This window comes from Anomaloglossus baeobatrachus, chromosome 5 (genome assembly GCF_048569485.1).
Source record: "Anomaloglossus baeobatrachus isolate aAnoBae1 chromosome 5, aAnoBae1.hap1, whole genome shotgun sequence".
Lineage (NCBI taxonomy): Eukaryota > Metazoa > Chordata > Amphibia > Anura > Aromobatidae > Anomaloglossus > Anomaloglossus baeobatrachus.
The window spans coordinates 254,694,343-254,719,674 of record NC_134357.1 but is presented as its reverse complement, the minus strand read 5'-3'; the positions used below and the strand labels follow the sequence as shown (position 1 = coordinate 254,719,674).

The following is a 25,332-nucleotide window of genomic DNA, read 5'->3' as shown; positions in this document are numbered from 1 at the left end:
TGATGTAACAGAGCTGTGTATACTGATGTAACAGAGCTGTGCATATTGATGTAAAGAACTGTGCATACTGATGTAACAGAGTTGTGCATACTGATGTAGCAGAGCTGTGAATATTGATGTAGCAGAGCTGTGCATACTGATGTTACAGAGCTGTGCATACTGATGTAGCAGAGCTGTGCATACTGATGTAACAGAGCTGTGCATACTGATGTAGCAGAGCTGTGCATATTGATATAACAGAGCTGTGCATATTGATGTAACAGAGCTGTGCATACTGGTAACAGAGCTGTGCATACTGATGTAACAGAGCTGTGCATACTGATGTAGCAGAGCTGTGCATATTGATGTAAGAGCTGTGCATACTGATGTAGCAGAGCTGTGCATACTGATGTAGCAGAGCTGTGCATATTGATGTAAGAGCTGTGCATACTGATGTAGCAGAGCTGTGCATATTGATGTAATAGCTGTGCATACTGATGTAGCAGAGCTGTGCATACTGATGTAGCAGAGCTGTGCATATTGATGTAAGAGCTGTGCATACTGATGTAGCAGAGCTGTGCATATTGATGTAAGAGCTGTGCATACTGATGTAACAGAGCTGTGCATACTGATGTAGCAGAGCTGTGCATATTGATGTAAGAGCTGTGCATACTGATGTAGCAGAGCTGTGCATATTGATGTAAGAGCTGTGCATACTGATGTAACAGAGCTGTGCATACTGATGTAGAAGAGCTGTGCATACTGATGTAAGAGCTGTGCATACTGATGTAACAGAGCTGTGCATACTGATGTAGAAGAGCTGTGCATATTGATGTAAGAGCTGTGCATACTGATGTAGAAGAGCTGTGCATATTGATGTAAGAGCTGTGCATACTGATGTAGCAGAGCTGTGCATATTGATGAAAGAGCTGTGCATACTGATGTAACAGAACTGTGCGTACTGATGTAGCAAAGCTGTGCATACTGATGTAACAGAGCTGTGCATACTGATGTAGCAGAGCTGTGCATATTGATGTAAGAGCTGTGCATACTGATGTAGCAGAGCTGTGCATATTGATGTAAGAGCTGTGCATACTGATGTAACAGAGCTGTGCATACTGATGTAGAAGAGCTGTGCATATTGATGTAAGAGCTGTGCATACTGATGTAGCAGAGCTGTGCATATTGATGTAAGAGCTGTGCATACTGATGTAGCAGAGCTGTGAATATTGATGTAGCAGAGCTGTGAATATTGATGTAGCAGAGCTGTGCATACTGATGTAGGAAGGTGCGTGAACAGGGGGCATCATAATACTATGTGGTGGGTAATTTACTACAGTGATTAGGGGTTGAGCCCACACAGCCTAGTATTAAGCAGCGACCAGCCGCCATCATTCCGCCACACGTTCCATTATACACTCCTGCCCCGTAGGGATCTGGCTGACTGGACGGTTGTCATTGCCACACTGTAGGCCGGAGGTGAGGTCTCACTGGAGACGTCACCGTACACATAAGAACATGTATAGGACCCATGTATGGGAATAAACTTTATTACAAAGTGTGTCAGAAAATCGCACAGACCATCCCCCACAGTAATGCTCCCCTCTGGGGCGTGATAAGACCGCTGTGCCTGTACGTGGCATATGTGGGACAGGTTCCTGTAGAGCTCCCCCGTGAGGATGTGGCAGACCATAGTGATGTCCTCACCAAAGTACAGAAAAACAACTAGCCTGGGTGTTTGCAGTGGACGGCCGCCATTTTACTGTAGCCCAGAGGACGTACTGCGGTACTACACGGGGACAGGAAGGAAACTTAGCCGCTCAGCTGCATTCCTCTATTTACAGGTTCCCGGAAGTTGCTCTCTCTTTTTGGTCCGGGTGCCGCTGCAATGGCAGCTGTTTTCGACTTGGACTTGGAATCGGAGGAGAACAGTGAGGAGAACGAGGCGGTAAGTAAGACGGTGGTCGGGGGCTTCTGGGGGAGGAGCTGAGTGTGCAGCGGTTATTGGTGGGCACGGGCTGTGCAGACCTCACACTGTTGTTTGTTTACATCGACGTTGTGCGAAAGGGTTAAAAAGACTGATCATAACAAAACGGTGCGCTGTTCATCCCGGGCCAGTCACGTGACTGCAGTGTCCAGTGTGTGCTATTGGAATTCTGGACGTGCTGGGTGCATACGATCGGGACACCGCACCCAAAGGCTGTAGTGAATGTACCTCCTGTAGAGTGCGACCGATGTGAGGGGGCGCCTCCTGTAGAGTGTCACCGCTGTGAGGGGGGGGGCCCTCCGGTAGAGTGTCACCGCTGTGAGGGGGGGGGCCCTCCGGTAGAGTGTCACCGCTGTGAGGGGGGGGCCCTCCGGTAGAGTGTCACTGATTCGATGCCTCCTCTGTATTGGTGTAAGGTGTAGTAACCCCCCTGCGTATAAGTTGTAGTGTACCCCTCTACGGTATGTAATACGTATAAAATACGTTGGTGTCCCCCCCCGTTGTCAGAGCCTCCTCCGTACAAAACGCTTTAGTGTACCCCTTGTTGAGCGCCTCCTCTGTATAATACCTTTTAGTGTACCCCCTGTTGAGCGCCTCCTCTGTATACCTTTTAGTGTACCCCTGTTGAGCGCCTCCTCTGTATAATACCTTTTAGTGTACCCCCTGTTGAGCGCCTCCTCTGTATAATACCTTTTAGTGTACCCCCTGTTGAGCGCCTCCTCTGTATAATACCTTTTAGTGTACCCCTGTTGAGCGCCTCCTCTGTATAATACCTTTTAGTGTACCCCCTGTTGAGCGCCTCCTCCACATAATACCTTTTAGTGTACCCCCTGTTGAGCGCCTCCTCCACATAATACCTTTTAGTGTACCCCCCTGTTGAGCGCCTCCTCTGTATAATACCTTTTAGTGTACCCCCTGTGGAGGGCCTCCTCTGTATAATACCTTTTAGTGTACCCCCTGTTGAGCGCCTCCTCTGTATAATACCTTTTAGTGTACCCCCTGTTGAGCGCCTCCTCCACATAATACCTTTTAGTGTACCCCCTGTTGAGCGCCTCCTCTGTATAATACCTTTTAGTGTACCCTCTGTTGAGCGCCTCCTCCACATAATACCTTTTAGTGTACCCCCTGTGGAGGGCCTCCTCTGTATAATACCTTTTAGTGTACCCCTGTTGAGCGCCTCCTCTGTATAATACCTTTTAGTGTACCCCCTGTTGAGCGCCTCCTCTGTATAATACCTTTTAGTGTACCCTCTGTTGAGCGCCTCCTCTGTATCATACCTTTTAGTGTACCCCCTGTTGAGCGCCTCCTCTGTATAATACCTTTTAGTGTACCCCTGTTGAGCGCCTCCTCTGTATAATACCTTTTAGTGTACCCCCTGTTGAGCGCCTCCTCCACATAATACCTTTTAGTGTACCCCCTGTTGAGCGCCTCCTCCACATAATACCTTTTAGTGTACCCCCCTGTTGAGCGCCTCCTCTGTATAATACCTTTTAGTGTACCCCCTGTGGAGGGCCTCCTCTGTATAATACCTTTTAGTGTACCCCCTGTTGAGCGCCGCCTCTGTATAATACCTTTTAGTGTACCCCCTGTTGAGCGCCTCCTCCACATAATACCTTTTAGTGTACCCCCTGTTGAGCGCCTCCTCTGTATAATACCTTTTAGTGTACCCTCTGTTGAGCGCCTCCTCCACATAATACCTTTTAGTGTACCCCCTGTTGAGCGCCTCCTCTGTATAATACCTTTTAGTGTACCCTCTGTTGAGCGCCTCCTCCACATAATACCTTTTAGTGTACCCCCTGTTGAGCGCCTCCTCTGTATAATACCTTTTAGTGTACCCCCTGTTGAGCGCCTCCTCCGCATAATACCTTTTAGTGTACCCCCTGTTGAGCGCCTCCTCTGTATAATACCTTTTAGTGTACCCCCTGTTGAGGGCCTCCTCCGTATAATACCTTTTAGTGTACCCCCTGTGGAGGGCCTCCTCTGTATAATACCTTTTAGTGTACCCCTGTTGAGCGCCTCCTCTGTATAATACCTTTTAGTGTACCCCCTGTTGAGCGCCTCCTCTGTATAATACCTTTTAGTGTACCCCTGTTGAGCGCCTCCTCTGTATAATACCTTTTAGTGTACCCTCTGTTGAGCGCCTCCTCTGTATAATACCTTTTAGTGTACCCTCTGTTGAGCGCCTCCGCCACATAATACCTTTTAGTGTACCCCCTGTTGAGCGCCTCCTCTGTATAATACCTTTTAGTGTACCCCCTGTTGAGCGCCTCCTCCGCATAATACCTTTTAGTGTACCCCCTGTTGAGCGCCTCCTCTGTATAATACCTTTTAGTGTACCCCTTGTTGAGCGCCTCCTCTGTATAATACCTTTTAGTGTACCCCCTGTGGAGGGCCTCCTCTGTATAATACCTTTTAGTGTACCCCCTGTGGAGGGCCTCCTCTGTATAATACCTTTTAGTGTACCCCCTGTGGAGGGCCTCCTCTGTATAATACCTTTTAGTGTACCCTCTGTTGAGCGCCTCCTCTGTATAATACCTTTTAGTGTACCCCCTGTTGAGCGCCTCCTCTGTATAATACCTTTTAGTGTACCCCCTGTTGAGCGCCTCCTCTGTATAATACCTTTTAGTGTACCCCCTGTTGAGCGCCTCCTCTGTATAATACCTTTTAGTGTACCCCTTGTTGAGCGCCTCCTCTGTATAATACCTTTTAGTGTACCCCCTGTTGAGCGCCTCCTCTGTATAATACCTTTTAGTGTACCCCCTGTTGAGGGCCTCCTCCGTATAATACCTTTTAGTGTACCCCCTGTGGAGGGCCTCCTCTGTATAATACCTTTTAGTGTACCCCTGTTGAGCGCCTCCTCTGTATAATACCTTTTAGTGTACCCCCTGTTGAGCGCCTCCTCTGTATAATACCTTTTAGTGTACCCCTGTTGAGCGCCTCCTCTGTATAATACCTTTTAGTGTACCCTCTGTTGAGCGCCTCCTCTGTATAATACCTTTTAGTGTACCCTCTGTTGAGCGCCTCCGCCACATAATACCTTTTAGTGTACCCCCTGTTGAGCGCCTCCTCTGTATAATACCTTTTAGTGTACCCCCTGTTGAGCGCCTCCTCCGCATAATACCTTTTAGTGTACCCCCTGTTGAGCGCCTCCTCTGTATAATACCTTTTAGTGTACCCCTTGTTGAGCGCCTCCTCTGTATAATACCTTTTAGTGTACCCCCTGTGGAGGGCCTCCTCTGTATAATACCTTTTAGTGTACCCCCTGTGGAGGGCCTCCTCTGTATAATACCTTTTAGTGTACCCCCTGTGGAGGGCCTCCTCTGTATAATACCTTTTAGTGTACCCTCTGTTGAGCGCCTCCTCTGTATAATACCTTTTAGTGTACCCCCTGTTGAGCGCCTCCTCTGTATAATACCTTTTAGTGTACCCCCTGTTGAGCGCCTCCTCTGTATAATACCTTTTAGTGTACCCCCTGTTGAGCGCCTCCTCTGTATAATACCTTTTAGTGTACCCCTTGTTGAGCGCCTCCTCTGTATAATACCTTTTAGTGTACCCCCTGTTGAGCGCCTCCTCTGTATAATACCTTTTAGTGTACCCCTTGTTGAGCGCCTCCTCTGTATAATACCTTTTAGTGTACACCCTGTTGAGCGCCTCCTCTGTATAATACCTTTTAGTGTACCCCCTGTTGAGCGCCTCCTCTGTATAATACCTTTTAGTGTACCCTCTGTTGAGCGCCTCCTCCACATAATACCTTTTAGTGTACCCCCTGTTGAGCGCCTCCTCCGCATAATACCTTTTAGTGTACCCCCTGTTGAGGGCCTCCTCCGTATAATACCTTTTTGTGTACCCCCTGTTTAGCGCCTCCTCTGTATAATACCTTTTAGTGTACCCCCTGTGGAGGGCCTCCTCTGTATAATACCTTTTTGTGTACCCCCTGTTTAGCGCCTCCTCTGTATAATACCTTTTAGTGTACCCCCTGTGGAGGGCCTCCTCTGTATAATACCTTTTTGTGTACCCCCTGTTTAGCGCCTCCTCTGTATAATACCTTTTAGTGTACCCCCTGTTGAGGGCCCCCTCTGTATAATTGGCTGGAGTGACCACATTCCCTGTATACAGTAGAGGTGGTGCCGGCGTTCGCCCCCTGATTTCAGTTCCATGTTGCATACTCGTGTGCTGCCACGTCGCTAATGTTGGCCCTAGTGGCTGTACTTGGTGGAGGGGTTCCTACTCTACAGGCTAGAACAATGAGTCTCTCTTGGAGGGTTAGGGGGGCTTTTTCTATAATTGCAGAGACCTAGTAATGTCAGTATTATCTGTACTAAGTAATGGGGTATATGAAGATCCAGGCTTATCGGTTACTGATGTCTCCGCCTAGGTGTTGGGCATATCATTACGCTCCCCAAGCTGGTAAGCAGTAGTGCCCTCTGATCACAGAGCGATATGCCAGTGTCAGCTTGTGCCCTTGGGGAGTTGCTCCCTATACTTAGTGCTATAAACTGCCCTGTGAAATCTATGTACCCGGGGCTAACTGACTGCCAGCCACAAGATCTGCAGTGCAGCCATTTCCCCCTAGTGATCAGTTTTATCTGGCCCTGATGGCCGGCCAGTGGCACCAGACAGAAGGCTGGGGACTGTGTGGTAGATCTTTGGCCGGGTGGAGAGCTGGTGCCAAAGGCCTTGTCTTGTGTATTTAATGGCTTGTTTTTCTTCCTTCCAGGATGATGATTCTGAGATTGCGGGATCTTGTGAAACGTGAGTTTTCCTATTAATCTCAGTCACTTTGTGCTATTGTAATGCTTCTGACATGCTGGTCCTAACTGTAGGGTTGTGTCTCAGGTCTGACCTCTCTTGTACCACGGAGTATGATCTCGCAGACAGCAGAATGTGCCCGGGGCAGGAGACCCTCTCCCCTCAGTGCTTCCACATCCTCCGCGTCCTGGGGCGAGGCAGTTATGGAAAGGTAACTCCACTTCTCCTGATGGGCTGCTCTTGATCACATCGACACCTTTATAAATAACCTGTAGGGGTCGTTACTCCATAAGACTCTCCAGCAGTAGTTGAAACCTAGATCTATGCCAACCTGAATCCTGCTCCTGGAACAGGACCCAATATCAAAGTGTAAAAATAGCATGGATGTGGTGGAATTCCCCAGCTGGTAATACAGCACCTCTTTTTCTGACTCAGAAAATTCTACACATTCTATGGAAGGTCTCTACATTTTTTGGTTAAAGGGAACCTGTCAGGTGCAATATGTATAGAGAACCATGGGCAGTTCTGGGTGCATATTGCTAATCCCTGCCTAACCGTCCCTGTATACACTAGCATAGATAATGGGATCTTTAGAAAGTGTTTCTAAAGATCTTTTATCATATGCTAATGAGGCCAGGGACTAGTTGCAAGGGCGTTACTTCCCTTGGCTAGTCGGCCCCCTTAGGATGTTAGTGCTCCCCTGAGGGCGTGCTAACATGCTAATGAATGCACAGCAAATAAAAAAAAAAAAAAAAACCTGTGGACGGAGAGTCACAATAGGGTCTTACCCGGTATATAAGAGGAGAGGAGGTGAAGGAATGTACTCGCCTGTAGGGATTGTGAAAGGTCACAACATCTGGAAGAACATCTAATGGTGGAGATAGCTGCAGCATCGGAGAATCCGGCAGATAGGTACATAAAGGGAAAACCGTTTTTTTCTCGCCGCGCTTGTCACCATTCCAGAGACGGAAATGAATGCATCCACTTTATTGAGAATGCTATATACAGGTCAACACGTTTCTGGGGTCACAGCCCCCTTCTTCAGGACAAAAATAGCACTGACAAGGATAGTAGGGTAATAAAAGTACCAAGCTGGTTATATACACAGGTGAATGCGTCATAGATCCTCCTTCCACTTTTTTTTTTCTTTTTTCAAAAAGTGTCGGGACGTTCAAAAAGTGTATTACCGAAAAGGAAAGGAAAGTTGATTAGGGTTCAAATTACCCATATGTGGCACTATTAATATAATATTCCCATAAACTCATAGAGGGCGCTGAAATAAAATGAAAATAAAGATAAAATATATAAATACACATATCTTACTGCAAAAAAAATGTTTATAGTGATACTAGAACTCGTGTTTACCACAGTGGAGGGCAGATCACTAACTGATCTGCCCAAATCATACTTTTCTATTTGTAGGGATGAAAAAAGGATTTTGCTTCGAAAGGATAAACTTTCCTCTTTTTTTTCGGTAATACGCTTTTTGAACATCCCGCCACTTATTGAAAAAAAAAAAAAAAAAAAAAGTGGAAGGAGGATCTAGGACGCATTCACCTGTGTATATAACCAGCTTGGTTCTTGTATTACCCTACTATCCTTGTCAGTGCTATTTTTGTCCTGAAGGGGGCTGTGACCCCAGAAACGTGTTGACCTGTATATAGCATTCTCAATAAAGACTTGGCTGTATTAATTTCCGTCTCTGGAGTGATGACAAGTGCGGCGAAAAAAAAAGTTTTTCCCTTGATGTTCCTATCTAATGAATGTGCATCGTCAGAGGATGGTCGCGCTCACCTTTCTGCTGCCATCGCGTCCAAATCCTGGATTTTGGCTCAGTGCACACGATCCTGGACTTTTGGTCATGCGCACTATGAAGCCGGGTATACGAGTCCTGACTCGAAACCCATGTAGTGCACATGACCGGAAGTCCAAGGATCATGCGCACTTAGCCGAAATACAGGACTCAGACGCTATGGCAGCGGAGAGGTGAGTGATATCATCCTCTGACACTGCACATTCATTAGCATGTAGGCTCACCCACAGGGGAGTACTAACGTGCTAAGGGGGCCGACTAGCCAAAGGAATTAACGCCCTTGCGACTAGTCCCTGCGCTCATTAGCATATCATAAAGGATCTTTATAAATCCTTTTTCTAAAGCTCTCTTTATCTATGCTAGTGTATACAGGGACGGTTAGGGAAGGATTAGCAATATGCACCCAGAACTGCTTGTGGCTCTGGATGCATATTGGGGGGGGCAGAAAACCAGTCTGTATCTTGTGTGACCACCATTTACCTCCTGCAGTGATACACATCTGCTTCACATAGAGTTAATCATGTTGTTTATAGTGGCTTGTTGATTTTTTTTTTTTTTTTCCCCACTCCCAGCCCCCCCCCCCCTACAATGGCTGTGTGAAATTGCTGGATATTGGCAGGAATTGAACACGCTGTCGTATACGCCGAACTAGAGCATCCCAAACATGCTCAATGGGTGACCTGTCTGGTTGCATGCAGACTGCAGGAATGTCCAGCAGATTTAATCAATCGTCAAACAGCTGCTGATGGATTGGAGATCCCCCTCCCCCTGGCAGCTGATCACCAGTTAAATGCCGCTGTCAGTCTGACAGTGGGATTTTACACGCGCTGACTGGAAGCATGTTACTAATCCCACCCATTTGTACCCTCGTCAAGCGATTGCGAAGTGCCAATGGCTTGTTGTGCTCGCCTTCATAGACTTCATAGTAGGAGTAGGCATTCATAGACAATGACAGCATCAAGTCCTTTAAAGGGAATATAATGCAGTAAAAAATAAAACAAAAATAGTTAAAAAAATATATATAAATAAATATATATATAATTTATATTTAATTACCTTTTTTAACTATTTTGTTTTTTATTTTTTTACTGCATTTAATATTATATATAATATATGTTAAAAAAAAACCTTTTGCCCCATTGAAAATAAAAAAAAATATACACATTTGGTGTCTCCGCTTTCAGAATTGTCTGGTCTATCAAAATATTAAATTAATAAAGTGGGGAGTAAAAAAAAGGACCTCACACAGCCCCAGATCCCGAAAATGAAAAATGTTACAGGGCTCAGAAAATGACAATGAAAGCAAAATTTTTATTTATTTTTTTTCACTAATATTTGAATTTTTTTTTTTTCACCCCTTTAAAAAAATTAAACATACTGACCTGGGGAATCATATTGCTAGGTCAGTTTTACCATATGATTAACATGGTACATAAAAAAAAAAAAAAAATTGTGGAATTGCCCCCTTATATTTTTTATTTTTTTTTTTTTTTTTTTTGCAATTCCACATTTGGATTTTTTTGTTTTCCAGTACAATATGTAACTGAATGAGTAGTGTCCTTCAAAAGTGCATGTCACGTGGGCCCGTTCATTACATATGCACACCCATCATCCCGCCCATCATCTCTCAGCGCTGAAGCCGGCGCTGACAGGTGGGTGGGATAATCGGCAACGGGGTGCGCGCATATTATACAGCCGGCCGTGATCACCCCTGGCAACTGCAGCCTGGTGTGAACATGTGTGGCTGTATTCACTGCCCCCCGTGCATAATCATCAGTGCGGGGAGCAGTGAATCAGTGTACAGTACTCACCGTTTCCCTACAGCTTCGCGATGTCCTCCTGTTTGTGCCGGTCAGCTGATCTGTGTAGAGAGCGGTGAGCAAAGCGATGACGTCTTCGCTGTGCGCGCTGCTAGTCACGCAGGTCAGCTGACCAGCAAACTGGAGGACATCGCGATGCTTCAGGGAAGTGGCCGGTGAGTGCTCCACACTCCAGCGGCGCTGTTGCCGCCACAGACAGGGGGAGAAGCAATGCTGCATAGTGAGGAAAGGTGAGTATAAAGGGTTTTTGTTTTGTTTTTTTTGTGATACAGAATACGTGCCATATAGCAGGATGGATGGGGCCATATAGCAGGATGGATGGATGGCGGTATATAGCAGGATGGCAGTATATAGCAGGATGGCAGTATATAGCAGGATGGCAGTATATAGCAGGATGGCAGGATAAGGGCATATACCAGGATGGGGTACATATACAAGGCAGGAGTATCATTACCAGGATGTGGTACCTTAGCAGAGAATTTGGGGACATTACCCCCATAACAGTGTCAGCAGAAGATCCTCGCCCCATAACAGTGTCATGATCACATTTTTTGCTTACAATTTTATTTTCCTCCTCTAAAACCAGGGTGCGTCTTATGGTCCGGTGCATCTTATAGTCTGAAAAATACGGTAGTGTTTCTATGTAGAACCTAGAAGAATTCAGCTAGTCTGGGAGTACAAAGATGGCAGTGACTTCAGTAATATATATACACTATATATGGATTATATCTGCAGCAGTACACATCACTGCGGATGTCCGCTGCCAGTTAGGGGCAGATCCTTTTTCTGACCTTTTTCATAACTAACTCTCATTTTCTCCAGGTTTTTCAGGTGAAGAAGGTGACTGGCTCAAATTCAGGAAGAATTTTTGCAATGAAGGTTTTGCAAAAGGTGAGCTTTATGGGTGGAAGATAAAAAATATTCTCTAAAATGGTGTTGACAAGGTTTGGACTGGCCCAAAAAGGGGACCTAAGAACTCTCCCATAGGTCTTTCATTGGAGGAATGATTTCTTTATTTGATAGTGGTTTCCGTGTATACAATCATCACAAAAATGTCAAGGTAATTAAAGAGGGTGCTCACATTTACTGTATACATGGGGGCACTCTGAATAATTTCCACTGGCGTGACTGGTATTATCAAAAAAGGGACTGTGACAACAGTTAAATTGGTCATCAACCACTTCCTTTACCACTTTAGTATATACAGGGATCAGTATAAATGAGTACACCCCCTTTTTAAAAGTTAAGGTTTTAATCAATATCTCACTGAACTTCAGAACAATTTTCCAAAATTTTGACACAGGTTGAGTTTCATTTTTTTGTAAAGCCATAATATGAAAGTAAGCTTAATAATATAATTTTCATTAAAAAAATCTTCATTATTAATCCAAATTTCTGAATGCAAAAATGAATACACGCCACATCAAAAACTACATCAAATATTGGTATGATTGCCATCATTTTTATGTGGCGTGTTCTTTTTTTGCATCAACTAATTTGAGTAAAAAGATTTGTAATAGAAGTTATATTATTAATTTTACTTTCATGGTATGGCTTAAAAAATTGTACAAAACACAGTGCTGTCAACATTTTTGAATTTCTTCTTGTGCTCAGTGAGAAATTGATGAAAATCTTATTTTTCAAAGGCGGTGTAATCTATTTTTTTTTTTTTTTTTTTTTTTTTTTTAATTTTATTATTGATCAACAACTATGTTCTCAATCAACCCAAAAGACTCAAATATCAAAGCTTAATATTTTTGGAACTCTGAGTGGGGATTTTTTAGATTTGGCTATCTTAGGAGGATATCTGTTTGTGCAGGTAACTATTACTGTGCAGAATTATTAGGCAACTTAATAAAAAACGAATATATTCCCATCTCACTTTTATTTATTTTCACCAGGTAAACCAATATAACTGCACAAAATTTAGAAATAAACATTTCTGACATGCAAAAACAAAACCCCAAAAAATTAATGACCAATATAGCCACCTTTCTTTCTGATGACACTCAACAGCCTACCATCCATAGATTCTGTCAGTTGCTTGATCTGTTTACGATCAACATTGCGTGCAGCAGCCACCACAGCCTCCAGACACTATTCCGAGAGGTGTACTGTTTTCCACTGTAGAGCTTAAATTTTGTGAGGGACCAAGGGTTCTCCATGGGGTTCAGATCAGGTGAACAAGGGGGCCATGTCATTATTTTTTTTATCTTTTAAACCTTTACTGGCCAGCCACGCTGTGGAGTAGTTGGATGCATGTGGTGGAGCATTGTCCTGCATGAAAATCATGTTTTTCTTGGACAATACTGACTACTTCCTGTACCACTGCCTGAAGAAGTTGTCTTCCACAAACTGGCAGTAGGTCTGGGAGTTGAGCTTCACTTCATCCTCAACCCGAAAAGGTCCCACAAGTTCATCTTTGATGAGACCAGCCCATACCAGTACCCCACCTCCACCTTGCTGGCGTCTGAGCCGGAGTGGACCTCTCTGCCCTTTACTGATCCAGCCTCTGGCCCATCCATCTGGCCCATCAAGAGTCACTCTCATTTCATCAGTGCATAAAATCTTTGAAAAATCAGTCTTAAGATATTTCTTGGCCCAGTCTTGACATTTTATCTTATGTTTCTTGTTCAAAGGTGGTCGTTTTTAAGCCTTCCGTACCTTGGCCATGTCCCTGAGTATGGCACACCTTGTGCTTTTTGATACTCCAGTAATGTTGCAGCTCTGAATTATGGCCAAACTGGTGGAAAATGGCATCTTGGCAGCTTCACGCTTGATTTTCCTCAATTCATGGGCAGTTATTTTGCTCCTTTTTTGCCCAAACACGCTTCTTGCGACCCTGTTGGCTATTTGCCATGAAACATTTGATTATTCGGTGATCACGCTTCAAAAGTTTGGCAATTTAAAGACTGCTGCATCCCTCTGCAAGACATTTCACAATTTTGGACTTTTCAGAGCCGTCAAATCTCTCTTCTGACCCATTTTGCCAAAGGAAAGGAAGTTGCCTAATAATTAAGCACACCTTATATAGGGTGTTGATGTCATTACACCACACCCCTCCTCATTACAGAGATGCACATCACCTGATTTACTTAATTGGTAGTTGGCTCTCAAGCCTATACAGCTTGGAGTAGGACAACATGTATAAAAAGTATCATGTGATCAAAATACTCATTTACCTAATAAGTCGCATTTACAATCATAAAATTTTGCACAGGCGCCCCATGTGACTCAGGGAACGTCATAGACTGTTTTGACTGGAAAATTTAACCCCACGCTTTAGTTACTCTCCAAAAATCCTTCCTCCATTAAAGTCAATGGAGCTGTGAGCTATTAGGTTAATAGGAGCTGTAATTGGTTGATATAGGAACAAAATAAATTTAGTATAAGAAGCTTATGTGTGAGGTAAGATGTTGGTGGGGAGACGGATAGAGAGACACAGACAGACGGAAAGAGACAGACATTGGGAAAATGTTACTATGCTGGGCGTTGCCCAGGTACTATAGCTAAATATATATATATATATATATATTATATATTTGTCCTCTGTCAGTTGAGACACAGGTCTTGAGAGCTGTATTTCTTCAGGCTCAAACCCAAACTGACACGTGACGAAGACATACAATTGTGTCAAATACATGACAGCCATTTTTTCTTCATCGTTCCTATGGGAGACCCAGACCATGGGTGTATAGCTACTGCCTCCGGAGGACACACAAAGTTACTACACTCAAACGTGTAGCTCCTCCCTCCTAGCATATACACCCCCTGCTAGCCAGTCCTAGCCAGTTTCATGCTTTGTGTCAGGAGGATCACACACACACATGCATCCTTTTTTGATTTTTCATTTTTTCTAAAGATTTGGAAGAAAAGCGGGTCCACTGGACCCCCGGCATGTCCCTTCACACCCCCCTGGCGGCGGTGCTGTTAAGGTTGATTCAGGGAAAGAGCCCTTCATGCCGCGCTCCTTCACCATCCCTTAGGGGCTCTGGCTTGAAGTTAGAGCCCACACGGTTCTCACTGCCTTGCAGGAGACCGGCCTCCATCCGCAGCCCTTTGGCAGGACCCTGCTGGACGGAGCACTGGACCCCCACCCCACCCAGGGACTGGGCCCTGCGTCTCAAAGCTAAGTATAGAGACGTTATTCAGAGGGTCCTTCTGCAATGTGGGGCACTTTATTGGGGGGACAGTGATTTACTTTGATAATGCTGCTTTTCACTGTGTTCCGGCCGGTTCCACGGTTTTTACTGTGTACCGCGCCGATGATGCCTGATTTTCGGCCGCATGTATAACTCTAGGCCCCGGCTTCAGCCGCGGCCTAGTTTCGTTTCGTTCCCCTGCATGTCAGTCATGCAGGGGGACACTGCAGCGCCGCCCACCGGCCGCTCTGCATAGGGGAGGACACTCCTTTTTGAGGAGATGATTCCCTCCCCTGTACATCTCCTTAGCCCTCCGATTCCCGCTCCTGGGTTAACCCCCGCCCCCCCCCCTCACTCGGGCGCCATTTTCTCAGCGTTCTTAGTACGTTGGTCGGCGCTGGCTGCTCTGCAGTGCAGAGGGAGTGGATATCTGGCTGGGGGTCCAGGCTTGGAACCCGGGGGGCACTCATAATAGCGGCCTGATAAGTCACAACCTCTGGTTGTGCACTTTTATACACTAGCAGGGCATTCTGAAGGAGTTAATTCTTTATTATAGAACCTCCTCCTCAGCAGCATGTCTCACACTAGGAGCAAAGCTCCAAGGCTGTACACTACATGTTCTGCATGTAGGCATATTGTCTGAACTAGCACAGACCCACACTGTAATGGTTCTTATGTTGTGGTACCTCAGCCTGGAGTCTCCCCGGGCTGAACCCCTGTCTTGGGTATTCTAAACCAGGGTGGATTGATTTAAATCACGCCGATTTAAATCATGATTTAAATCACAAGATTTTTTTCTATTTAAATCGGATCGATTTAAATCATGATTTTAATCATGATTTAAATCACTGATTTAAATCAAAAGGTTTTTTTTAATATAAATCACGATTAAAATGAGAAGTGAGAGCAGTGTGCATGTGCGCCCATAGTTACACGGACGAAACTAGGGGCAACGATCTAACGCCAGGGTGAGGGGGGGACCCCAAAGTAAGTAAAAATCTTTTTTGTTTTACTATATGGCAATAGGTAGGTGTTTAAAAGCAGCATGTCTTAATTGTATAAACTATTAATAGCCTCCACATTTTGTTCATACTGCCCCTTTAATTCCACACTTCTAGCTTGGTTTCAGTTTTGGTTTAGTTTCTTTTTCCCTGCATTCAGTTGACATGCCCAAACTTGTTGGATAGTCAGCAGTACTTTGCTCAGGCTGTAGTAACATCAGCAGTGCTTGGCTCAGGCTGTAGTAACAATCAAACTTCAGAAGTGATCTGTGTGAGCCATGGCAGCAGGTCGTAAGAGAGACCCTATTTGGGTTCATTTTGTTGAGATGCCAGCAGCAGATCTTGGAAAGAAAGGTGCAAGAGCAAAGTGCAAATACTGTCAAAAGGATATCCAAGGACTTGTTTGCCGTTTGAAATCACATTATGAAAACTGCAACCAGAAGGGAAATGAAGATGTTGATAGTGATACAACTAATGTCAATGAACCCCCACAGCTTCTTATGCACCAGGAGCCTAGTACTAGTGGTAAGTCTGGCAATTAACCGCTTAGGAACTGCTAAAGCAGGACAACTGGTTTTCCTATTAAAAGTCCTAAATAAACAGTAGGCTTAAATTACTGATGTATTCACTGAAGATGTTTGCTTACTTCAAACGTTAGAGATAGGCTATTGTTAAAAAGTACTTACTCTCTGTAGTTCAATTCTGAGTGTTTAATAGTGCAAATAAAAATTATTAGGTTTCATAATCAACTGTTTTAATATTTTTATTTGTGTAAAACAATTAGATTTGCAAAAAGACAAAGTTTTGCTTGTGTACAACTTGATTAAAAAATCTGATTTAAATCAAATGATTTAAATCAAAAAAATCTGATTTAAATCAAAAAAATCTGATTTTTTTTGATTTTTTTAAAAAAATCAAGATTTTTATCCACCCTGTTCTAAACATTCTAGACAGAGCCCCCCACCTCTGCAGCATGTCTCACAGAGCGAGGCTGCAGGCTTGGTAGTCTCGTACGGCTCTACCGAGCTCATAACCACTGTGGCCCCTCAGCTTGGAGGCTCATTTATGGTCCCTCCAGCTCCTCCGGTTTCGGTGGCTGACCCCTGGGGGAATCTTTTTTCCAGGGGTCGGCTGTCCCGGCATCTGCTGAGCATGCAGCCCCCTTCTCAGGGCGTTTTCTGCTCGCTCAGCAAAGCTCACAGACCCCGTCCTCCTCACAGGGAGACGTAGGGTCCCCTGTACTCCCCGTCCCGCAGCTCCGATTACGAGCTGACTCACTGGGCGAGGAGGATGTCTCTACCAGGGGCTCGGACGCTACTTTAGGTACTTTGATCCGTCCGTAGGTGACGCGGATGCGAATGATTGGATTGCGTCCATTATACTTGTACTGGACCTCCATCCGCCTGTATCAGGGGAGTATTCCCCGCTGGCAGAAAGGCATCAGTATACCTTTAACAGGACGAGGAGCGTGTTCCTTAACCACTCCAGTTTTCAGCCCGCTGCGTCCGAGCCCACAGCCTGTCCTGCAGATCCCACAGCGGGGTTCTGCTGCCTGTCTCCCCCTCCCATCAGAGGTGGTCAAGGAGTGTACTCATTCGCCAGGGGTGGCCACTCCGGTGTCTAGACTTTCAGCCCGGATAGTTGTATCAGTGGCTGACGGCACCTCTATAAGGATCCCACGGTACATTAATTTTGTACTAGACCTCAATCCGCCGGAGTTACCTTATCTAGGGGAACACTATGTGTGTTCCTTAACCACTCCAGTTTTCAGGCCCTGTGACCAGCCCAGGGTCCGCTCTGACAGTCGCTTCCCATGAAGCGTGATTCTGAGGACTGTGTTTCCCCTGTCCACCAATGGTGGTCAAAAGGTGGGCTCATTCACCTCAGGTGGCTCAGCCCGGACCGTTACGTCAGTGGCTGATGGCTCCTCTGAGGAGATGCTTTCCCTCACAGGGACGCTATGCCCAAGACGGTTGCCTGAACTTCCAAACTTCAGTCTTCTCATCCTCTGCCAGGTCTGCCATGCTGGACACCGCACGGCGGTGGTCTTGGCTACTTCCTCACTATCCGCAGGCTCCTGTGGCTTCGGAAATGGAAGGCAGATGCCTCTATAGAGGTTCCTTGCTGGGCTCCCCTTTGGTGGGACCAGTCTCTTCGGAACCAACTGGATGAAATTTAGGAAGCTCTTAGCGAGGAGAGTTCTTCCTTGCCACAAACCTAAACCAGGGATCCTGTCCAGGGCAGGAATCAGTTGAGGTTTCGGTGGTTTCCGTTCCTCCATCTGATCGTCCTCTAGCTCGGCCTAGGTTCATAGACCCAATTGGCTTGAAGCTGCGTCTTCAGAAGACCGCAGGAGATGCTGCCACTTAGTCAGCTTCCTCCGAGCTATCTAGCCACGCCAACCTCCTCCTGGTCGGTGGCAGGCTCCCTCCACTTGGCGACGTATGGTTCTAACACGTCTCCGTTCAGTGGGGGCGGGATATATCTCCCATGGCTACAGGATGGAATTCTGTCCACCCGCCAAACAGATTTTTTCTGTCACCCCCTCCCGGCCCCAAGGCCGCCGCCTTCTCACAGGCCGTGGCATTTCTTGCAGGCCAATGGAGGAATTGTACCGGTTCCCGACTGGGAACGGTTCTGAGATTTTTGTTTAAATCTATTTCTAGTACCCGAAGAGGGCGGTGCCTCCCGACCTGATTCTTTAGCTTTTCAAGCATGGTCAGGTGTGGCGTGTTCACATGGAGTCTCGGTCTTGTGCCGTGTGTTTTTTCACCGGATCAATCAAGAACCCAAGGAGATTCCCTAGCAGCCATCGGCATCAGAGATGCCTTTCTGCAGGGGTCAATCGCAGTTTCACACCAGCGTTGACTACGTTTTGCCATCGGAGTGGTCCAATTCGTGGCTCTTCCCTTGGGGTTAGCCACGGCCCCTCGAGTATTCTCATTGGGGCTGCTGTGATTAGGGTCCTGCACCCCTAGGGATTGGCAGTGATCGTTTGCCCTGGACGGCCTTCTTCTCGGGGCTTCATCCAGTGCAGACTCTTAGCAGAGTACTTCGCTTACTCTCGCCACTCTAACCTATTCGGGTGGCTTGTCATTCTGTTCAAGTCCACTCTGACTTCGAACCAGAGGTTCTCAGGGACGCAATTCGAGACTCTGTCGGCTCTTGTAAAGCTGCTCTTAGTCGATCAGTAGTCCCTCCGCTGGCGGTCGACGTCGTTCTATCAGACACCAAATACAGGTGCTGGTCAAACGGTGGCGTCAATGGAAGTGATTCCTTGCCCAATTTCTCCTGCGTCCTCTGAGACTGGATGTTTTCCGCTGCACACGCGAACTCCCTCCTTCCACGGGGTGGTGGCTTTGCCACTGACCAGGGGCTTGTTTTCAGTGGTGGTTTCGGCCACTCTGTCTCAGGGACTTCCTGGCCCCGTCCCGGGTGACCCTCACCAGGGTGCTGGTCTTTCCGCCTTGGGAGCAGTATATCTCCATCAATGGGCTGGAAATCAGAGCTGTATTTCTAGCTCTCTAAGCCTTCACCATCTGTTGGCGGCTAGGCACATTCGAGTCCAGTCGGACAACGTGACAGCGTTTTCCTACATCAACTTCCAGGGCGGGACACTCAGCCGCCTGGCAATCTTAGCGCCTCAACATTCTTCAGTGGACAAGGGACTCCTAGTCCACCGTATCCGCAGCCCACATCCTAGATGTCAAAACTGCGAGGCAGACTATTTCAGCTGTCCAACCGTGGTCCACAATCCTCAGGTTTTGCGGTAGACACACTGGTTCATGTTTGATCCCAGCTTCGTCTCTACCTCTTGCCTTCTGCGCAAGATCAGTAAAGGGGGCCGTCGGGTCATTCTCTTACTCCAGACTGACCCAGGCAGGCTTGGTACCCTGACCTGCTCCTTCTATCCGTTGGGTTGCCATGGCATCTTCCGGACCTTCCAGACCTTTTCTCAAAAGGTCCGTTTTTTCCGTCAGAATTCTGGATTCTCAGATTGACGGCGTAGCTATTGAGTCCTGGATCTTGGCGACTTCTGGTATCCTTCCTGAAGTCATCTCAGCTATGACTCGAGCCCCAAAGTGTCCTTGGACCTTTTTAGCCTTGCCGACCCTCCTGTCCCTTCCACAGTCCGGTCTACAGCTAGGACTATCCCTCATTAAGGGACAGGTCTCGGCTCTGTCAGTATGTGCCAGCGGCGTATCGTCCAGCTGGCTCCGGTGCGCTCCTTTAAGGGCGCATCTCACATCATTCCGCCTTTCCGGCGGCCTATGGAGCCCTGGGACCTTAATCCGGTCCTCCCGGTTCCCGGAAACCCCCCTTTGCGCCTCTTAGGCAGGTTTCCTTGTTTCATCTTTCACAGAAAGTAGTCTTTCTGGTGGCTAGAATTTCCCGCCAGGGAGTTCTGGCTGCACTCTCTCTGAGTCACCCCCTTTTTTGGTCTTTTGCATCAAGACAAGGTGGTCTCCGTCCGACTCCGGACTTTTTTCCTTAAGGTGGTTACTGCTTCCACCTTATCCGGGGCAATTTTCCTGCCTTCCTTTTGTCCGGCTCCTGGTCATCGCTTTGTGGAAGCGTTGCATATCCTGGATCTGGTGCGGGCGCCCCGGATCTATGTGTCTCGCACCGCCGTTATTAGGCGGTGCACCTCTCTCTGATACTGACTGCTAGTCAACGTAGCGGTCTCTCGGCATCTAAGCCGACCCTGGTTCGTTGGCTTAGGTCGGCCATTTCCGAGGCCTGCCAGTGTACTCAAGTGCCTTCCCCGCCGGGGATCAGAGCACATTTGATCAGACCTGTCGGTGCCTTTTGGGCTTTCAGGCGCCAGGCTACGGCTCAGTAGGTCTGTCAGACTGCAGCTCGAATTAGTCTGCATACTTTTTCGAAGCTCTATCCAAGGCATGCTCTTGCTTTGGCAGATGCGGGCTTGGGCAGACGCATCTTTCAGGCGTCTGTCGCCCATTTGTGAAGTTGGGTTTGCCTGCTTCTCAGTTGTCTGTTTATTCCCACCCATGGACTGCTTTAGGACGTCCCATGGTCTGGGTCTCCCATAGGAACGATGAAGAAAAAGAGAATTTTGTTACTTACCGTAAATTCTTTTTCTTATAGTTCCGTCATGGGAGACCCAGCACCCTCCCTATTGCCTGTTGGCAGGTTTCTTGTTCCGTATGTCTTCACCGGCTGTTATTGTTGTAGACAGACGTTCCGGTTCTTCCGGATTTTACTCTGTCTCTTCTTGTGGGTGGATGTCCTCCTTCAGCTTTTGCACTAAACTGGCTAGGACTGGCTAGCAGGGGGTGTATATGCTAGGAGGGAGGAGCTACACGTTTGAGTGTAGTAACTTTGTGTGTCCTCCGGAGGCAGTAGCTATACACCCATGGTCTGGGTCTCCCATGACGGAACTATAAGAAAAAGAATTTACGGTAAGTAACAAAATTCTCTTTATTACATTCTTAGAGAACCCATTTAAATAATAGTCCAAAGAGTACCACCACACAATACCTAGTAAGTAGTGAAGAAATTCATTGGAACTTCCCTGTTTATATAGCTAAAGTGAAGATTTACTTATATCATTCTCAGTTTGCTCTTTGAGCCAAGGCCTTGGAAGTTCCCTAGAAAAGGGACGATGGGTAGTTTTCAACTTTTCAGCCCCCTAAAAGTCAAGTAACCTTAGTTCTGCACCAGTTCCAGATGTAGTTAAACGACTATTGTATGAGAACCTACTAAATGTATGGGTTTTTTTTTTGGTTTTTTTTTATATAAAGGCTACTTACTTCTAGAAGATTTGTAATTATTGTTTTGTAAAAACAGATTTTTGCAAGACTTTGGATTATCAGTCAGTTGGACAGATAACTCACTATTTGGTGGAATAGGCAGCGTCATATTTCCAAACTGTTAAAACAGGGAGAGGTTCATGTAGTGTGTTGCTTGCAGAGTAATTATGTCAATAGTGAAGAGACTAGTTTTCTCACACTGTACTATACATACATACATACATACATTATAGGATGCAATTTAAATTGCTTGTTCTCACCCACAAAGCTCTCCACATTGCGTCTCCCCCCTACATCTCCACTCTCACCTCTATCACCCTACCCGTTCTCTACATTCTGCAAACCACTTTCAACTAACATCCACACTAATCCGAACCTTCCACTCCCGCCTCCCAAGATTTTTTTCCTGGGCTGCACCAATCCTCTGATATGCTCTACCTAAAGAAACTAAAACCATCCACAACTTGCACAGATTCAGATACTCCTTAAAGGGAAGGTGTCGTGGTTTTTTATTTTTGTATTAAAAATAGTGATTATGAAATCAAGTATTTTTAATACAAAATTAAAATCACAGCTTATTTAGTTTTTATTTAATTCTAATTTTACTGAAGGCACTGGGGGCTGCCATGTTGGGTTTGCTGTGTGTTTAACAGTAACGAACTCCTTTATGGCAGCCCCTGTGCATAGAGAACAGTGGTCGGGATCCAACCCCATTCAGTAACGTTACAGTAGGCGTATGCTGTGACCTGGACGCGCCCCCTGGGCTGTCCAGATCACAGCAGAGGGAGGAGATGGGCGCCATCATTGTGGAGCTCACAGCCATGCTGTTTGCTCCACTTTACCCCTGTCAACTGCCGGGATGTGTGAGTAGGGGCCGCCTACCCTCCCCACCCCCCCCCCCCCCCCCCGTTACCATCTCCAATGACACCCCCTCCCTCCGCTCTATGCAACCCCCGCTACTGCTGCTGCTGCCGCCGCCACTCCCCCACCGTTACCGTCTCCAATGACACTCCCCCCGCTCTGCCCCCCACCACCGCTGCCGTGTGTGTGTGTGTGTGTTTGTGTGCTTCTGCATGTGAGTACTGCTGCTGCTACCGTCTCCAAAAACACCTCCCCCTGTCGGCCTCTGCGTGAACTGGTGATACTGTATGCAGATCTGTGTATCTAATCCTATCCTGTGTGATACTGTCTGCTGAGCCGTGTATCTAATCCTATCCTGTGTGATACTGTCTGCTGAGCCGTGTATCTAATCCTATTGTGTGATACTGTCTGCAGAGCCGTGTATCTAACCCTATCCTGTGTGATACTCCTGCTGTCCTTAGTGACACTTTAGACATTTCTGGTCACCAACAAAATGGCTCTGCAGTGTGTCCCTACATTTCATCTTCCCTTATCCTTTGTAAACACTCAGGTTGGGAGGGGGAGGTGATATCACACACAGGAGAGCAGACTCCGCCCACTTTACTGCAGCTGTAATCCAGGCTTTTTCTACAGTAGGATTTCTGTAGGATTTCAACAGCTGCTCCCCCTAGTGTTTAACAGTGGAAAATATCAAACTTTTTAAAAAAAATTTTTTATATTTTGCTCAATTAAAAACAAATATTTAAACAAAACATTAATACTTAACATTTTTTTCAGTTATTGAATTTTTTTTTTTTTTTAACGACACATTCCCTTTAAAAACACATCTTTTCAGGGTGGCCTATCTCTTTCCCTAATCAATCCAAAGTCAATTCATATATATCACCTCCACTATTTCTCAAAAGATTAATTCTCTCTCAAACTCCACTATACCCAAAGCATTACGCAGATTGATTGAGGACTGGGTCATGCAGCCCTTATCTATCCCCCCTTTTATTGGAGATGGCTGGACCATTGTTGTAAATAAACACTTGAACCTTGTGTCACCCCCACCTCATTCCATTGTAGATTGTAAGCTCTTACGAGAAGGGTTGTCTTTATTTTTGCTTTGTTGTATTTTCTATAACTGTTAATTATGTTTGTTTTTATATGAACCTCATGGTCCTTATAGATAAGGTGCCCCCAAATATGCTCCACCATACACCACATTATATCATCATAGAGAATTCGACCCCACAGGCCCACTCCACATGCACAGTATGATGAAACCACAGTACCTCCAGCAATGTATAATGCTTCCACAGTAGCTCACAGACATTATGATGCTGTCATAGTAACTCTGACACCATGATCCTCGAGGCAGTAAATTCCTCCCACAACCACCTCAATAGATAATAGCTCCCACAGCAACATGTCCCGATAGTTCCCCCTTACATTGTGATGGCCCTCGCAGCTCCCCTCACAGTATTATAGCTCCCTCAAATACTGACAGTTAAAATAAATAGTAATCCCCTGGTCCCACTTCCCTAGGTGCAGGCTGTGTCTGTACAGCTGGAGTCTGAGGCTCCACATCCAGTGATGTCATTGTGCTGAATTTCAAATGCACAGACTGAGTGGTACAGCATGGGGCTGATGGCTCCTGGCTGCACCATTCTTTTCACCAGTCCCTGCATCCTGAGGATGCAGATACGGCTGAGTTTGTAATGACGGACTGGTGGAGAGGACATTGCCTCCTGGATAGATTCCAGTTCCACAGCTGCTTTTTGTGGAAAGCCATTGTGCTCTGGCTCATATTTTTTTTTTTTTTTTCCTTTTTAAAGATGACCTGTGGTCTAAAGTGAACAGATTTTGTTGTTGTTTAGTTCCAGCTGCTTTAATTTACCAAACTGTGAGCAATGTCCCTTTGGTAAAGACCCTCTAAAGCAGCATTCATTAAAAAGGCTCTTATTCTAAAACCATATGTTGGATTTATAAAAATAGAAAAACAACAAAAAGAGGACTAAATATCCTCCACAATTTAAGATACTCACAGCAGGGTAAAGCAGCGGTGAACTGCTCAGGCCAAAAAACGAATGCACTACCAGGATGCAACCAGACCCCCAATAGATGGAGACCTCCCCTCCATTATGCAAGTACCATAGGTAGGCTACCGTTATTTTGGCCATAATATCGACTAATACCTCAGATATTTTGTATATATTATTTTGTACATAACATTTTATACAGGGTGCAGCTTAGACCCCTTTTATGTTTGGTACTTCCATAATGGAGGCCCCATCCGTATATAGTGCACACTAGTACCAGGCAGCCTGCCTGATCGAATAGTATGGCATGTAATAGGCTGCTGACTGGGTTACTATGGCACGTATAAGTGTGAACTGAGCCCTATGCAAGCCACTAGTGTGCAATTTTACCATCCAGCGATCACCCCCTCCATATTCTGGAGTTGTGTGAGTGATTTGCTCCTCCTGCACCTGTGATGCCTCCATCTATTGGGGGGTCTGGTTGCGTCTTAGTAGTGCATTAGTTTTTTGGCCTGGGCTGTTCACCACTGCTTTATCTTGCGGATTTATAAAAAGCATACTCTTGAGAACGTTGTGTATAAAATAAGAACAAAAACGTTTTGTCTGGGGATGGTTCCTCTTTAAAGCTTGTTGGACTGAGTTATTCATCTTGTATTGTGAGTTTAGCCAGACACTTCTGCATTGTTATGTAACTTGTTCTTCCTTTAGGCCCGGCTAATTTGTCATGCTAAAGACACCGAGCACGCAACAGCAGAGCGCAGTGTCCTGGAAGCTGTCCGACATCCCTTCATTGTGGACTTGGTGTATGCTTTTCAGACCCATGGGAAACTCTACCTGATCCTGGAGTGTCTGAGCGGTGAGTTCACTAAAACGAGAAATCTCTTAAAATGTCTACATTTATGATGTTAGATCACACTAAAGAGAGAACCCAGAACCACTTTCTAAGTGACGGGCTATGAAAGGCGTTGTTCCGTAATCATTAAATGTACAGTATATCACACAAGTGAGTACACCCCTCACATTTTTTAAAATATTTTGTTTTCATGGGGCAACACTGAAGATAGGACATTATGATACAATATAAAGTAGTCAGTGTACAGCTTGTGTAACCGTATAAATTTGGTGTCCCCTAAATAACTAAACACAGCTATTAATGTCTAAACCACTGGCAACAAAAGTAAG

The 25,332-nt window shown here is 45.9% G+C and overlaps 1 protein-coding gene across 1 annotated transcript in view; it reads left to right on the top strand.

The window, feature by feature from the left end:
* The first annotated feature begins 1,769 nt into the window (after positions 1-1,769).
* The window catches only part of RPS6KB2 (ribosomal protein S6 kinase B2), a 50,511-nt gene continuing 26,948 nt past the window's right edge, over positions 1,770-25,332 (top strand). The window contains exons 1-5 of the mRNA XM_075349365.1: positions 1,770-1,927; positions 6,684-6,718; positions 6,803-6,926; positions 11,171-11,239; positions 24,859-25,006. Of these exons, the coding sequence (XP_075205480.1) occupies positions 1,868-1,927; positions 6,684-6,718; positions 6,803-6,926; positions 11,171-11,239; positions 24,859-25,006 (436 nt within the window). The 5' untranslated portion in view covers positions 1,770-1,867. The remainder of the gene's footprint in view (positions 1,928-6,683; positions 6,719-6,802; positions 6,927-11,170; positions 11,240-24,858; positions 25,007-25,332) is intronic.